This window comes from Eschrichtius robustus, chromosome 1 (assembly GCF_028021215.1).
Source record: "Eschrichtius robustus isolate mEscRob2 chromosome 1, mEscRob2.pri, whole genome shotgun sequence".
NCBI lineage: Eukaryota > Metazoa > Chordata > Mammalia > Artiodactyla > Eschrichtiidae > Eschrichtius > Eschrichtius robustus.
The window spans coordinates 120,676,098-120,694,494 of record NC_090824.1 but is presented as its reverse complement, the minus strand read 5'-3'; the positions used below and the strand labels follow the sequence as shown (position 1 = coordinate 120,694,494).

Below are 18,397 nucleotides of genomic sequence, written 5' to 3'. Positions count from 1 at the left end.
TTCACACTGTACATGAGGACAAACATCAAATAGATCTGTGCTTTATACGTTTAAAAAAAAATAGTTAAACAATACAAGGGCTAGGGGGGAAATGGGTTAGCTTCCTTATAAACTTGGAGTGGGAAAAACTTACCTAATTATGATTCAAAAATCCAGGAACAGTAAAGGTCAATAAATGTGACTAATCCAAAAAAAGTTTGGCAAGGTAAAGAAGTATTGCAGAGTCAAAAAACTAATGACCAACTTGAGGAAAATGTGTTATATAGGATGTATACCTCTAATATATAAAAAACTTCTAAAAATGGATGCAAGAATGAAGACCAACATTCCGACAGAAAAACAGGCAAATGAAATGAACAGATTGATCATAAGAAACGCAAATGACCTTTAAATATATGAAAAGACACAAACATTAGTCATAAAAAATACAAATTAAAAATATACTGACATACTATTTCTTGCCTCTCAGATGGGCCAAAAATTAAAATCTGACAACTAATTCTGCTTGAAAGGCTTTGGGAAAATAGGTACTTTCACACACTGCTGATGGACCCAAAATGGTTGCGATCCTCATAGAGAAATCTGGCCATATTTTTAAAATAACATACTCTTTTATCTTTGACTCAACAATCCCCTCCTAGAATTCTATCCCAAAGACACAATGGCAAAAACTATTAAATGACATATACAAAAAGCTATTCATTGCAATGCTATTCATAATAGTAAAAGTCTGCAAACTGTTCATCGATAGGGGACTAGTTGAACAAATTAGGGTGTAACTATACAATGGAGTACTGTGGACCTGTGGAAAAAATAAAAGAGGAATGAAAAAGAATGAATAGAGGAATGAAAGCCTATATATCCTTTATATCTCATCATATATAAACTTTTATTCCTCTATTATCTCTCTATACTCTAACAACTGTATACATTGTTAAGTGAAAAAAAGAGATATGTTTTGAGTAAGATAAGGGGAGGATGTATGTATGTGTGTGTGTATGTGTATATATATATATATATATATATATATATACACACACACACACATATATATATTTGATAATTTTTTAAGTAAATTTATTTTATTTATTTTATTTTTGTATGTGTTGGGTCTTCATTGCTGCGTGCGGGCTTTCTCTAGTTGCAGCGAGTCAGGGCTACTCTTCGTTGCGGTGCACAGGCTTCTCATTGCAGTGGCTTCTCTTGTTGCGGAGCTCGGCTCTCAGTGCGCGGGCTTCAGTAGTTGTGGCACGCGGGCTCAGTAGTTGTGGAACGTGGGCTCAGTAGTTGTGGCGCACGGGCTCTCGGTGCGCGGGCTTCAGTAGTTGTGGCACGCGGGCTCAGTAGTTGTGGCACACGGGCTTAGTTGCTCCGCAGCATGTGGGATCTTCCCGGACCAGGGCTTGAACCCGTGTCCCCTGCACTGGCAGGCGGATTCTTAACCACTGTGCCACCAGGGAAGCCCTAATATTTTTGAAGAGAAAAAAATGGAACAACAAACTAAAACAGAAACTAGTGAAAAATGATTATCTATTAGGGAGAAAAAGATAGGAAGAGAGAGCAGAGGTGGAAAACTAGACCTCAATGAATATATCTTGTTTAAAAGTTTTGACTTTGGAAACAGGTAAATATTTCACATAATTAAAAAGCAAAACTAAAAAATTTTTACAAATCTCTTAAAAAACAAAACAAAACACCTTGCAACAACCACAAAACAAATGATCCTAAATGCATATTAAATTGGTGGAATAACCACACAGAAAACAAGCCAAGGGCAAAAAAGGAACCACACAGAAAAATTTTTTATTATATTCAATAGAATTACTGTTAGTAATAATTGTAAAGATTTTCATTTACATTCATTTATGAGTGTTCACTTATGTCTATGTATTTATAGTTTGTATAGAATAAAAAAGTAATTGTTAATATTGTTAAGAATCCAGATTTTCAATGTAAGAGGAAAGAGATCCAAAAATAAAACACAAGCTTACATAAAAACCCTAATCCTAAATTTTCAATGGAAATAGTCACATGAATTAATGATTTATCTTTCTAAAATATTTACATTCCTAACTCTGTCCATTAAGAAAGACAAAAAGCAATGATAACCCAGTAGAACAATGAGCACTTTCGTTCCCAGTGGATAGCTTCTAACTATCACTTCTCAATAAAAGGAAATCAGGAGTACTTGGAATGACTGGTTCCAGGTTTGGAACAGGAAATGTAAAGGATGAATCTGGACTATCTTGTTACATCAGAGAGTAAGGAAGTTATCAAAGACTACTGGAGTGGCATCAAAAGGACACAAACCAGGGACTTCCCTTGTGGCGCAGTGGTTAAGAACCCGCCTGCCAATGCAGGGGACACGGGTTCGAGCCCTGGTCCAGGAAGATCCCACGTGCCGTGGAGCAACTAAGCCCGTGAGCCACAGCTACTGAGCCCGCGTGCTGCAACTACGGAAGCCCGCGCGCCTAGAGCCCATGCTCCGCAACAAGAGAAGCCACCACAATGAGAAGTCCACGCACAGCAATGAAGAGTAGCCCCCGCTTGCCGCAACTAGAGAAAGCCCGTGCGCAGCAACGAAGACCCAACCCAGACAAAAATAAATAAAATTTAAAAAAAAAAAAAAGGACACAAAGCAACTTGAAGATGTTCCCACTGGCCAAAGATGAAACTATTTGAACATCAAAAAGAATAAAAAGACTGCAACACATCAACTATGCTAAAATCCATGAGTTCAAAATGATAATTGAAAATGAAAAACCTCTCTGAATATTGCTGAAGTTTATTCTGAAAAGTGGGAAATGAAGGTAAAGACTCAAGCATTCACCTTACATTTACTGTATGACCTTCATTTCAGAGTAAACAATTAGCTGATGCAAGGAGAATTCTTCCTTATAAAATAACCTCTGTTCATAAATGTAACAGAATGATAGAAAGTCAGCATTTTGCAACCCCTAATGAAATAATGGATCTAGGCAAGATCATCAAAGCTGCTGAAAGTATTACATGAAATGTTGATTGGGAACTTTATGGTGGAAGGATCAGGATGACACCATCTGAAACCTCTAATCAATTTTAACATGTGATGCAACAGAAAGTACACAGCACCACCAAGGAAGAGTTGCTGAATCTAATCAAGCTTTTAGATCCACCAGTTTGCAGGAAAGAGGTAGTATATAAAACAAATTAAATGGTATGATGTCAGAAATTGTTCTGAAATTCTCCACTAAAAAAACAAAAAGTGAGGGGTGAGTGATGAAATAAGAATGGCAGAATGCTGAAAACTGACGTTAGATTATGAATATGTGGAAGTTCACTGTATACGTATATATTTTTATATTAAAAATATGTGAAAATTCCCATATAAAAATGATAAAATAACAACAAAAACTCTATCAATGTTATTTTTAGAAAAGGAAAAAAAGAATTATTCACGGATTTACATATAATTCCTAGTGTTAGGACTTTACAATTCCAAGGGTTGAACATCTTAAGCAAACTTGTAAAACTCTTAGGTCAATACGGTATGGAGTGCAGTCAGAAAATATGAATATATAGCTGTTGGATAAAAACAAAAAAAAAACCCTGTGAAATAGGGATTTCCCAGTCATAATACAAGGGAAAATGGTATCTGTAGTTTGGGATAAAATTTCCAGTGACAGCGTAACTCATGGGAGTCCGCAAGTGCTACGTCTCACACAAAGATGAGGATAATATGATCTTCAAAACTGTCTAATGACTTAAAAAGTGGTTCTAGCAATTACCAAGTCACCAAAGTCTAAGGTGCCTGTGTGAATAAAACTGTGATCAGAAAATCTGGGTACCAATAAGCAATATTTCTAAACTGACATTTATTCAACATTTTATATATGCAAATAAATTAGTAATTTACTTTTAAGACAGCTGACTATTTTAACTACAGCCCTAAAAGTGTATATTTCAAGACAGTCAAAACTTTTTTTTCTCCTCAGTAGGAAAATGGGACTGACATATTCTAGCTCTCTTATTTGGGGGCATATACGGTATTTACATTTCCTTCAAGTCTGGAGGAAATATAATCTATAAATACTTAATTTAAAAGTTAATAGGGCTTCCCTGGTGGCGCAGTGGTTGAGAATCTGCCTGCTAATGCGGGGGACGCGGGTTCGGGCCCTGGTCTGGGAGGATCCCACGTGCCGCGGAGCAACTGGGCCCGTGAGCCACAACTACTGAGCCCGCGCGTCTGGAACCTGTGCCCCGCAACCGGAGGGGCCGCGATAGTGAGAGGCCCGCGCACCGCGATGAAGAGCGGCCCCCGCACCGCGATGAGGAGTGGCCCCGCTTGCCGCAACTAGAGAAAGCCCTCGCACGAAACGAAGACCCAACATAGCCAAAAAAATAAATAAATAAGTAAATAAATAAAGTAGCTATATATAAAAAAAAAACTTAATAAGGAGGTCCTCAAATGCACAATTAATTGGGAAACCAAAGGCTACAGCACTATAAAATAAAAATTTAAGCAGCAGTTCAGAGAAGGCACACTGAATAGCCCACTCTGAAACTTAGCTGATATTGGGTTATTTTAAAACATCTTAAGTTCTTGGCAAATATTATAGGGACCAAAACAGGATGTATAATTTTTCTACCCAACTGGCAAACAGGAATAACCCAATGTCCAACAACTCAAGTTGTGTGTCATTTTGGCTTTCTTGGCTTGAATAGAGAGCTCTAATAAATTTAAAAGACAATAATGAAGCAAGAGGCAAATCGGGACTACACAGAGATCTACTGATTACAACAAATGAACCAATATTTGTTATAATGTAAAGTACTGACTTAAGTAACTAATTCTTAGTTAATCTGCCAAAACCCATTAATTATCTACAACTGTTTTGCCTTAGAGAGTTTGAAGGTACAACAAAATACTTAACATGTAAAACATTCTTTCCATCAGTTCACTACAGTAATAGCCAATAAGTACTGATGGATAGTGTATGAAAAAGTTGTCCCAGTAGCTCGTTACTATCCATCCATATTACAAATCAAATTACTAAAGTTCAGTAGATAAATCTAATTAAACTTTGAGTCATTCCAATCCTCTTCTAATTCTTAACACACACTAAAACATACTAGACTTGGAGTCAGAAAGCCAGCACTAGAAATGTATCTAGAAGAAAACCCTATCTCTTAAGAATCTAAGGAAGTCAACTTTTTGAGAGCACTAAAATTTTTAGACAATACAGCTAAGTCCCATCAATACCTAAGTTTAGACAGTACAGCTAAGTCCCATCAATACTTGTTTATTCCGAATTTAAATCATTCTAAAATGGTTTCCTAAATGCTTTGTCTGTGATATGAAGGTGATAATGACAGAATCCACCTCATAGGAGTGTTGGGAGGATTAAATAAAACACTTAGAACACTTAGAACATTACCAGCACAGAGTAAATACCCAAATACTGGGTATTTTTACTATCATGACATCATCCACTGTTGGGTAGTAAAGGAACTTGAGGCAAATTCCTTGGAGGACATTCTGGCAACAGCTGCTAGCAAATTTTATAATGCATATACCCTGCGATATACTTTTAAAAATTATTCCTTAAGATATGCTTGCCTGGATGTGCAAAAAATGCGTGTAGAAGGCTGAATGCTAATGAATGTGGCAAATATTCATCAACAAAAGTTGGTTAAATAAATTATGGAACATCCATGCACAGGGGACACTTTGCATCTGTTTTTAAAAAATGAGATAACTAGGGGCTTCCCTGGTGGCGCAGTGGTTGGGAATCTGCCTGCTAATGCGGGGGACACGGGTTCGAGCCCTGGTCTGGGAAAATCCCACACGCCGCGGAGCAACTGGGCCCGTGAGCCACAACTACTGAGCCTGCGCGTCTGGAGCCTGTGCTCCGCAACAAGAGAGGCCGCGACGTGAGAGGTCCGCACACCGTGATGAAGAGTGGCCCCCACTTGCCACAACTAGAGAAAGCCCTCGCACAGAAACGAAGACCCAACACAGCCAAAAATAAAATAAATTTAAAAAAAAAAGAGATAACTATACATACTGATATTTTTAAAACCCACATTATTTATTTGTATTAACATATACTTTCACATTTTCTGCAGGAGATAAGAAGAAACTGCTAACTGATCACTCCTGGGTAGTAAGACGGGGACCTAAGAAGAAGAGGTAAACTTTTACTTTTTATTTTATACTTTCTTGGTACTTTTAAAATTCCACACCAAGTGAATGTTATTATTAAAAACTAGTTTATAGGGAGGGTGGGAGGGAGACGCAAGAGGGAGGAGATATGGGGATATATGTATATGTATAGCTGATTCATTTGTTATAAAGCAGAAACTAACACACCCTTGTAAAGCAATTATACTCCAGTAAAGATGTTTTAAAAAAAAAACCAAAAAACTAGTTTAAAACACTGGTCTAGGAACCAGAAAACATCAGGAGTACTTGGCTTCAACTTTTGGATTTGTGTTTCCGGAGACAAACAAGGATAATGCCTGAAAATAATGTAATTCTTCCAAGAGAGACAGTTAAAAAACCCACGTGCTACAATTAGTACTAAACAAGATTTAAAAATGAATTACAGAGTTTGCATTTATCTTGACTACTTGAGGACATATGGACTCCTTTCTTCCTAGATAAAAACACAGATCCAGGCCTATATTTACTCTATTCTCATGCTTCCTACAAATATCCGTTCCTTAGAATTTCTGCTTTACATCACCAACCATCCTGCCTCACTAATTTCAAGCAGAAATTGGAGTCTGCTGCTCCTACTCCCCAAACTAGAGTCTTCACATTCTAATTACCTGAGAAAAATGTGAAATGTGACAATTAAGCAAGACAATTCCTATTCTCACCTCCCTCTTTCTCAAGAAACCTCAGGGAATGGGTGCTGTAACCTCCTTTCAGCTGCAGGTGATCTCAATTAACTCTTTTTAAAACAAATATTTGGGTAGGTTAAAAAAAATGAACTAACCATAGCTAAGACTAAAATTAAGAACAAAGTTGCTGATTTCAGGGTTCTGGCAAGAATAGAAAAATAAACGTCGAAGAGGAAAGGGTGTCTTGGAAAAGGAAGGGACCCATATAGAAGGAGAGAAGAGGGAGAAATGGCATATCTGCACAGGAGACTAGTAAGTAGGCTTTGTCCTCAACAGGCAGGACATCAGGCAGAGACTAGGAAAGCTCTGTGTCAGTAATTGGAAACCATTACCTTAGCCGTTTAAAAAGCTCTCCCAACCCCACTTTCCTTACACTTTCACAAGAAATTAATCTTTTACCTCAGTTCAGACTTCACTCCTCAATGCTCACTTCATCAAATTACCTTAAATTACAACAAACTGTAAAAATGGTTTATATGGAACATACACTTCAGAGACTGTACATGAACTTATTCTAGTTAAATATAACATTTACTGTGGTGAGGGGTGCACTCAAGCTAATCATCTATCGATTCATTTTTAACTGATTAATCATAGGCTCTACTGAGCACCGTCAGGACTAAAAGTTTGTGTTCCAGTATTAGAATAAAAGCTACCTCTCAAATGCTTGAATTTATTTTTCCGTTATAGAGAACATGACAAAGGAAGAGTAAACAGTAAGAATAGAGTACTTAAAGGAAAAATAAGTGTCTTTTTTTAGTGACTAGAATTGTTCTTACTGTAGTTGAATGTGAAAGAAATCCATCACATAGCTATCTGAAAAGGCACTCAAAAGTTAAACGTACTAAAGAAGCACTATGGGAAAAAAAACTGTATCATAAATCAACAACTCACAAAATATAATCTGATTATGTATAAAATAAAAACTTTTTCACAAAAAAAAAAAAAAACCCCAATAAAACCTCTTGCTTTGGGGCTTCCCTGGTGGCGCAGTGGTTGAGAGTCTGCCTGCCAATGCAGGGGATGTGGATTCGAGCCCTGGTCTGGGAAGATCCCACATGCCGAAGAGCAACTGGGCCCGTGAGCCACAACTACTGAGCTTGTGCATCTGGAGCCTGTGCTCCGCGACAAGAGAGGCCGTGACAGTGAGAGGCCCGTGCACCGCGATGAAGAGTGGCCCCCGCTTGCCGTAACTAGAGAAAGCCCTTGCACAGAAATGAAGACCCAACACAGCTAAAAATAAATAAATAAATAAATGATAAAAATAAAAAAGGAATTCCTTTAAAAAAAAAAAAAACCTCTTGCTTTATTTTTGCCAGAAAAATTTTAAATTTTCTATTTAAAATTTTAGAAATTTTTAAAATTTGTATCTTAGAATTGGGGTCATGGTTTAATATTACAGTTGGTAATTTATTTATATGGCTTAAAAATAAAAGTTAATAGAGCCTCATATTCCTTCTAAATACAATGAAATCACTAAAATGTAGAAGAAAATAAGCACAAACACAATGCAATAGCCTCCATGCTATACTAAACTTAAGAAACAAAATTTTTACCTGAGGGGACAGTTGGATTGTTTTGGTGGTTTTCACTGGTAGAAACAAACAAATCTTCTTCTCCTTCAGTTGATGAGCTGGAAGAGGATTCACTGCTGAGGTCATTCTCACTAGAACTACTAGAACTGGGGAGCAATGCATATTTTCTTCGGGCTAACACTTCTCGTTTTTTCCTCTGCATTAATATCCTCTCTTTTTGTTTCTGTGTCCTCTGGGAGGAATTATTTTTCACAAATCTCTTTCTGCATGGAAGTCTCCTTAATGAACTGCTATGAAAACAGGGTCTTTTCATTAACAATCCTGAAACAGATTCTGTCTCAGTCCGAGGCCACTTATGGGACCGTGCACTATGAGTTCTACTTTTAGCACTCAAAATTGCCTGGGAATGTCTTACAGAGACTTCTTTATCCTCATCTGAAGTCACAGTATCAGAGTCTCCAAAATGTAGACTAGATGAAGGAGAAGAAAGACAATCACTAAAAGAGGAATCGTTATCTTCATCACTTGGTGTTTCTAGGTGTTGTCTCAATCCTAATATTCCCTGGTTCTCTTTAGCACAATTTTGCATGTATGAAGGGCCAGCCTGCTGGCTTTTGCGTTTTTTCCTCACAACAACACTTTTTTCTTGCTCTTGTTGGTTACCATTCATGTCCTTCTCTTGTTTTTGAGAATCATCACACAAATGTGAGAATTCATTCCCCACTTTACTATTAATCATCTCAACTCCTGCAGGAAAACTTTTGGCTGCCCCAATGGGCTCTGGATGCAAGAGGATCCCTTTCAGACTCTCCTGTGTCTTTGGTGCATCAGAAGGAATCTCACTCTTCATATCCACTTTTAAGGTATAGAGCTTGTTATATTCAGGAGTCCATTGAGACATGGGAAACTTTAAGGAAGGCCTAGAAGACACAATAAGATATTAAGAAGATGGTTAATGTGTTTTATTATACTGTTTAAACAGTTCTCAGATTCCACTGAAAATATCCCTGTAATAGAGCAGAATTGCCTTTTCCTCATCAGAATATAAAATGGCTGTAATGAGTCATTTTTCTCTGATACCTCTTACCCATAAACCCAATTTTTAGAAATAAAGATTACATAACATAAGCCTACTTCAGAACTTCTATTAACCAAAAAACTGATCTTACTGTGTATCTTCCTAACTTCAGCAGCATAACATATTTGGTCAAAATCAAACAATTTCTCCAAAACCTATGATAGTAAAAATAGATAAAAAGATTAGAATTCAAAAGACTTTGATTAGTCAATACTGGTTTTCTCCTGGTATCACATTTTAAAGTGATAATTACATCAAATACTTTCTATACATCTATATGGTTACTATGTTAGATGGATTACTATAAACAATGAACTAATATAAATATAGCTTCTGGGGCTTCCCTGGTGGCGCAGTGGTTGAGAGTCTGCCTGTCAATGCAGGGGACACGGGTTCGAGCCCTGGTCTGAGAGGATCCCACATGCCGCGGAGCAGCTGGGCCCGTGAGCCACAGCTGCTGAGCCTGCACGTCTGGAGCCTGTGCTCCGCAACAAGAGAGGCCGCGATGGTGAGAGGCCCGTGCACCGCGATGAAGAGTGGCCCCCGCTCGCCACAGCTAGAGAAAGCCCTCACACAGAAGCGAAGACCCAGCACAGCCAGGAATAAATAAATTAATTAATTAAAAAAAATATATATATATATAGCTTCTCTTTCATAGTTCTTTCCTTCATACTACTCTAGACTCTAATGAGAACCTGAACTCACCAATAGACAGTAGGCACAACTACTGCATTTCATAAAGTTTTAGATACATACAGAAAGACCAGAGCCAAAACTGAGCTGCTGAAGATCATTCAGTTAAAGCAACACAGCAGAACATAAAATCAAACTTTCTACAGCTAATCTAAGAATCTAAATCATTAAATCTCTGAAATTATGAGCAGCTGAACAAGGGGACTTGAAATTATAGCATCTACATCAACACAATGTACATACAAGAATGGTGATAATTTAAGGTAGTAAATATAATGACTCAAAATGGAATATACTTATTTAAAAGGTAGTTAATATGACAAATGAAAACCTTTACTAGTGCTAAAAATGATTTAAACAATGTTAACGATTTTAACTTAAGTTTTTATTGAAGTATAACAAAGACACATGTACTCTAAGTCTATAGCTCGGTGAATTCTCACACATCTATGTAACTAGCTCCAATATCAAGAAACATAAGATAACCAGCACTCCAGAAATCCCCTTCCAGTCACTCCACCCACCAAGAGTTGTAACCATTAAAGTAACTTCTAACACCACAGTTTTGTACTTAACATGCACTTTGTAAACCACTTCTGAAAAAGAGAGGAAAAAAAGTTATTTAGTAGCAAGTTTTTTCTTCTCCACAAATGACAGTTACAGTAATAAACAACTTCACAGGTATATATTTTAGTATATAACTATTATCAAATAGATGAACAGATGACAGTAATTAAAAAATGAAACAACCTATTTCTATACGAAGCTATTAAAACCTCTATCTTCTTCAAGGGCAGGTTGCTGGTGTATCCAAGATCAGTCATCAAGCCCTGTCTGGATCCGCAGTAAAGGAGGAACAAAAAGATGGGTGAACACATGGGTAGAGCAATTAAGCAACTGTAAGAGGCGGCCAGTCACACAAGGATCACCATAATTAAACGCAAGAAAAAACAGGCCACAACGATAAGGCACAGGTATATGTGATTCAAGATTTAAGCTGGTCCCACTAGGATAGCTATAATAAAAAATACAGATAACAGCAAGTGCTGGCAAGGAAGTAAAGAAATTGGAACCCTCATACATTGCTGGTGGGCATGTAAAATGGTGTATACACTTTGGGAAAGTAGTTTGGCAGTTCCTCAAAAGATTAAACACAGAGTTATCACATGATCCAGCACTTCCACTCCAAGGTATACACCCAAGAGAAATGAAAACATACATCCACACAAAAATTTATACACAAATATTCATAACACCATTAGAGCCACTCATAAGAGCCAAAAAGTGTAAACAACATAAATGTCCATCAACTGATGAATAAATAAATCCACAAAATGGATTAATACTCAGTAATCAAAAGAAATGAAGTACTGATTCACGTTACAACATGATACGAACCTCAAGAACACTAAGTTTAAAAAAAGGCCAAAAAACCCACAAATTTTAAGATTCCTTTGATGGTTGTTCAACTCAGTGAATATTATGAAAACCACTGAGTTCAGTACACTTAAAGAGAGACTTGTATGGTATGTGAATTATATCTCGATAAAGCTGTTGCCAAAAAGTCAAGATGTAAAGTATCATAATTATCTGGGTATCAGATAATTATGGACCCCTCTTTTGATTCACATCAAAAAAAATCATGTCATTTGAAAAAATCTGGGGTTCTTCCAGAAGTCATGTCTCCCAAGAGCTGTGCTGAGTTGGATCTCTGAGGAAATAGTCTTTATATGCTGAAGAAAAAAGGTGTCTTAGACTCCTCATCCTTAATTACTAAGTCACCCTCTGGGCCTTGGTAATGGAGATCCTGAGAGGCAATAAAAACTTGCCAAAAGAACAGATAAATTATGAGACCAGGAATCCATAAGTGAATTTACAAAGAAGTGATTCATAGCATAATTTACTAAACTCAATTTCTTTTCCATCAGTTTATGCCCCAAAGCCAAAATAATGAACTCTTTATGGTTAACTCTGCTCTGGTTTTTGGTGAATTCTGTCTGCCCCATTCAAGGCGGGGAGGGAGTAAGGGAGAATGGTGGTGTATAGTGTGGTGTTTGGTATGTGCATTTGTATACCAGTAACTGTTCTCTGCGTTGTCATGCAGTCCTTAGATGCAATATTAACATCCCATATTTCCTGAGATGTTCCCACCAGGGGAGTACAAATGTATGCTCTATTTTGAACTAAGAAAAAGAGGAGGAGCAAGGTCATGTAAAGAAATAAATACCAATACTATATTTTTTTAACTAAAAAAGCACCAAGATTAACACAAAGGATCAATAAAGAATGTTCTGAACTATTTGCTATTTGATAAAATCATGATCTAGTCTTTTATTTCTGTAAAAATTATTGGCTGACCTAATTTACAAAGGAGGCAAGTTTGCACTAGATATATCTGTCTCCTTGGCCACATTATGAATGGTTTGATATTATACAGTGTTTCAATACTGAAATCATAACACTAGTCCCTCTTCGTGCTGGTTTGATCCAATCATTTTATTGCTATAACAGCAGCATACCAATTACTCCTGACAGACAATAGTTTAGGATACACAACTAGTAAATCTTGCATGAAAAAAGCACAACAGCTAAAAAGGCTAACTTTCAGAACTAAAAATTAGGGTTAGGATTTGGCAATTTACATTATAAATTAAGCTTATATGAGGGTATAAGCTTAATAAGGGGGGTAAAAACCCATTAAGATTACCAATACAACTTTCAGGAACTGTACTTCTAAACTGTAATACAGTTTAGAAACAGTCACTATTATTAGTATGAACCTTCACTACCAAAGGTAAATATACTTTTTTATGATTAACACAATAGTTTAAATTTTGAATTTTTTTTTTAAATGGTCTTTATCCTTAGATGATAAGGATATTCTTTTTTTTTTTTTTTTTTTTTAATTTTATTTATTTATTTATTTATTTATGGCTGTGCTGGGTCTTCGTTTCCGTGCGAGGACTTCTCTCTCGTTGCGGCAAGCGGGGGCCACTCTTCATCGCGGTGCGCGGGCCTCTCACTATCGCGGCCTCTCTTGTTGCGGAGCACAGGCTCCAGATGCGCAGGCTCAGCAATTGTGGCTCACGGGCCCAGTTGCTCCGTGGCATCTGGGATCTTCCCAGACCAGGGCTCGAACCCGTGTCCCCTGCATTGGCGGGCAGACTGTCAACCACTGCGCCACCAGGGAAGCCCGAATTTTTTAAATAATTAATTTTACAGAACTCTAAAGGAACAAGACTTTAAAAGAAATGTATAAGATAATTTTGAATTTTCTACAAAAGTTTTAGAGGTTTTCAGAAAATTAACTAGAAATATGTTTGCTGTTTATTTTCTTTCATATAATTACATGGAAAAAATTAATATTTGTGGCACAGGCATGTTTTAAACCTTTTCTCTTTCACTGATATTTATTTGACTTTGTGCCAGTTTAAGAATATTAAATCGAGTGCCTGACAGAATACTTTCCTATTATTTAAATACTTCATAAAAACCACTACTTATAGCTAGATAATATAGACAGTATACTTTACATATTCCGAATAATGAAAATTTCATTAGTAAGAAAGAACAGTACCAACAGAGTGAAAAGGCAATCTACAGAATAGGAGAAAATGTTTGTAAATCATACACCAGATAAGGGATCAGTATGAAGAATATATAAAGAACTCCTGGAACTCAACAACAACAAAAAACAAACAACCCAATTAAAAATTAACTAAGGACTTGAATAGTCATTTCTCCAAAGAAGATATACAATAAGCACATGAAATAAGCACATGTGACAATAAGCACATGAAAATATGCTCAATGACTTCACTAACCATTACGGAAGTGTAAGTCAAAAATACGAGATACCACTTCACACCCATTAGGAAGGCTATTATCAAAAAAAACCAAAATAGCAAGAGTCAGTAAGGATGCACAAAAACTGGAACCCTTATGCACTGATGGTGGGAACATAAAATGGTGCTCTGGAAAAGGGTACAGCAATTCCTAAAACAATTAACACAGAATTAGTGTAGGATCTAGCAATTCCATTTCTGGGTATATACCTAAAAGAAAGCAGGGACTTGAACAGATATTTGCGCACACACGTTCATAGCAGCATTATTCACAATAGCCAAAAGGTGGAAGCAACCTACGTGTCCAATGACAGATGAATGGATAAACAAAACGTGGTACACATACAACGAATATTCAGCTTTAGAAATTTAGGAAGGAATCCACACAAAAACCTGCGCACGTAGGTTACAGCAGCTTTATTCATAATTGACAAAACTTGGAACCAAGATGTCCTTCAGGAGGTGAATGGATAAACTGTGGTTTATCCAAACAATGGAATATTATTCAGTGCTAAAAAGAAAGAAGCTATCAAGTGATGAAAAGACATGGAAGAACCTTAAATGCATTATTATTAAGTGAAAGAAGCCAACCTGAAAAGGCTACATTGTGTATGATTTCAACTATTTAACATTCTGGAAAAGGTAAAACTATGGAGACGATCAGTGGCTGCAGATCAGTGGTTGCAGGGCAAGGGCAGGGGCTGGGAGAGGGGGAACAATGAATAGGTAGACCACAGAGGATTTTTAGGGCAGTGAAAATACTTCGATATTATGATGATGACTATATGCCATTATGCATTTGTCTAAACCCACAGAAGGTACAACACCGAGAGTGAACCCTAAGGTAAACCATGAAGCTTTGAGTGATTACGATGGGTCAATTTATGTTCATCCTTGGTTAAAAAAAAAAAAAGTATCTTTTGATGACATATTGATAATGCGTAAGGCTATGCATACGTGGGGGCAGAAAGTATATGAGGAATCTCTAAACCTCCCTTTCAATTTTATTGTAAACTTATAACTGCTCTAAAAAAAAAAGTTTAAAAAAAAAAGAAGGAAATTCTGACACATGCTACAACATGAACGGACCTTGAGGACATTATATTAAGTGAAATAAGCCAGTCACAAAAGGTCAAATAGTATGAGTCCACTTATATAAGGTACATAGAGTAGTCAAATTCATAAAGACAGAAAGTAGAATGGTGGTTGCCAGGGACTAGGGGGAGGGGGAAGGGGAGTTAGTGTTACATGGGTACAGAGTTTCGGTTGGGAAGTACAAAAAAGTTCTGGACATGGATGGTGATGATGGTTGTACAGCAATGTGAATGTATTTAATGCCAAACCATATACTTAAAAATGGTTAAAATAGTAAATTTTATATTATGTGTTTATTATAAATTTATTATAAATTTACCACCACAAAAAAAAAAAAATCCCTACACATTTAATCCTGTTGTGGTATCTGTTTCTCAGAGGACCTGGACTAACACACACTTCATTTAAAGAACCAATCTCTTTTCCCCACCACTCTATATCACATCCTGATTTCTGTAAAGTAACTGACTTGCCAATTAAATGAAATTATCTCATTATTTACTGTACATTGTACAAGTTCCCTCACTAGAATGGAAGTTCAAAGAAAGCAGAAACCTTGTCTGTCCTATTCACTGCCTGACTTGTACTAATTAAAACAGGTGACTGGGAAGCAGCCGCATAGCACAGGGAGATCAGCTCGGTGCGATAGGGAGGGTGGGAGGGAGGCTCAAGAGGGAGGAGATATGAGGATATATGTATACATATAGCTGATTCACTTTGCTATACAGCAGAAACTAACACAACATTGTAAAGCAATTATACTCCAATAAAGATGTTAAAAAAAAAAAACACAGGTGACTGGCACATAGTAGGCACTCAATGAATATTTTTAAATTGGATTAATCAGTAAAAGAATGCATGGATAAAAGTAAAAAATGACTGCTGTATTTTTTGCTTGGGTAACTAAGAATATGATGATACCAATCACTTAGATAGGAAAGAGGAGAATATGAAGAATGAGAATAATAGTAATAACAAAATTATGTAATAATTATGTCTAAGACTTCTTGAACATTTACCATGGCCCAATTTTCAGTTACAGAAGCTCTAGAACGACAGAAGACATTTATCTTATATTTGGGAGTCCAATAAGCCCTTAAAGTAGAGAAACTGATCTCAAAAGGGAACAGTAGGGAAATAAGAGATTTTTCTTCTCTATAAAATTGGCAAACCTGATCTACATTGCTGCTTCTCAATGTATAGTAAGTATTAAATAGTGTTAAATAGTATTAAATAGTGGTTGCATCTTCCAGAAAGTCTGTAGAGACCACTTTTAATGTCTCTGAGGGCATCAAGGTCCAAGGTTAAAAAATAAATCTTCAGGGACTTCCCTGGCAGTCCAGTGGTTAAGACCCCGCACCCACAACGCAGGGGGCCCAGGTTCAATCCCTGGTGAGGGAACTAGATCCCGCATGCCTCAACTAAAAGATCTCGCATGCTGCAGCTAAAGACCCTGCATGCTGCAACTAAAGACCCTGCATGCTGCAAGTAAAGAGCCCACATGCTGCAACTAAGGCCCAGCACAGCCAAATAAACAAATAAATAATAAATTTTAAATAAATAAGTAAATCTTCAAACCGGAGAACTGGCTGGATTCAGTCACACACATGTTTTATTTGGCCTGCACAACTCAAGGGGAAAAAAAAGAAAAAAGAAAAACAACTGATAGTTAATGGTGAAACTCTATAGGCATTCTCACTAAAATCAAGAAGAAAAAATGGTTTTCATCACTATATAACACTGTTCTGGAAAGGCTAGTCAAGTCATTCAAACAAGAGAATGGACATAAATTTTAAAAATGAAGTGATTTTTTTATCATTATTTGCAAATGACATTAACAGATGAGAACAGGAAAACCACTGGAAACAGTAAGACAGACAGGTACATGTATGTTTACCAAAATAATACTCCACAATCAATGACTTTCCTTTAAATAAACAGTAGCTAGTTAGAAAATATTACAGAATAACAAAAATATACCACTCACTATAGACGTGAAAAGATTTAATACCTAGTATCAAATTTAACAAGAGACACACAGGACCTTTAAGAAACAACTACTATCATGTCAATTATGCAAAAATTAATGGGAAATTTTCTTCAACTATAAAACAAGGGAAACTAGTATTCCAGTTCTCTTCACCTTCAAAAATTCTGTTATCTACAGTCTTCTAGAATACTGTAGTTCATAGTTTTCTGTTCAGCAGCTCAGAATTTCTCCTTACTTTTCCAAGTAAAATCTTGAAACCCTCTGAGTAGAGAAAGGGAAGGACAGGGAGTCTCACTGGACGGCTCTGTGTTGCTATAAAAGGGACCCATCCTATTATTTGCTAGAGTCACAGGTCAGTCTTAGGGTTGCACTTCAAAGTAAGTGAACTAAGAAGGATTTACAGGGAGAGTGAAAGGATTGAGACCTAAATCCAGAGATGTTTACTCTACTCCTTAACCTAAACAGATATCCATAGAGACAATGACTTGAGAGGAAGTGGACATGGGATATCCAGCCTCCATTCCATGTTGCTCTGGACATTATTACTCATGGTATGAAAAGGAATGAAGGTACAGTACAATGGAGTTTAGAACTATCAGACTCTCAAAGTTGCCTTATGAGAGGTCTGCCCAGGATCACTATCTCCCCTGAAAGGGTAAAAAGGAACCAAGAAGCACAGAAAGCACCCAGTTTACATTTAGAGTTCCCATGGGTTGATTATTTCATCGAAGGCTTACTCTGTGAATGTAGAATTTTTGTGCCCCACCATCCCAGTACAAACTTGACCTCAAATGACTTAGGGTAGAGAACTAGCTGATAACCAAACCACCAAGAGGAAGACTTCAAAAAAAGAAATCTTCTATCTCCAAAATATTCTAGGAAGCTAGAAAATAAAGACAGTACAATAATAATCAAAAAAGCTATAGTGAATCTAAGGACTTTGGGAAAATATTATGGAAAAAAAAAACACTCAAAGGATACTGAGTGAAAGGGAAGGTGATTATCCACATTTAAGTGGGATCACTGACAAAAAGGAGTAAATAGTCAAGCAAAGGTAAGTGTTATTCATTCGTGTACTAAAAAGATCTGGGTTCAAGTCTCTACCCGTGACTATCTGTGTAACCTAGGGCATATTACTTAAACTAACACTGTTTCCCCTCTATAAAATTGGGACAATAACAGTATCTACCTCGTAAAAGTGCTTTAAGGGTTAAATGAGAGTACCTATCAGAGTGCCTGGCATAATGGCTGTTACTAATTCCTTTTCTACAGT

The 18,397-nt window shown here is 36.8% G+C and overlaps 1 protein-coding gene across 8 annotated transcripts in view; it reads right to left on the bottom strand.

The window, feature by feature from the left end:
* The window catches only part of RNF111 (ring finger protein 111), an 86,074-nt gene that overhangs the window by 42,420 nt on the left and 25,257 nt on the right, over positions 1-18,397 (bottom strand). For 7 of the 8 annotated variants that reach the window (XM_068552547.1, XM_068552561.1, XM_068552569.1 and 4 more), the window contains one exon: positions 8,445-9,343. In XM_068552547.1, coding sequence (XP_068408648.1) covers positions 8,445-9,343 — 899 coding nt within the window. Of the gene's footprint in view, positions 1-8,444; positions 9,344-9,592; positions 9,652-18,397 lie in introns of those variants that run through there. The other variant, XM_068552602.1, reaches the window with a different exon arrangement.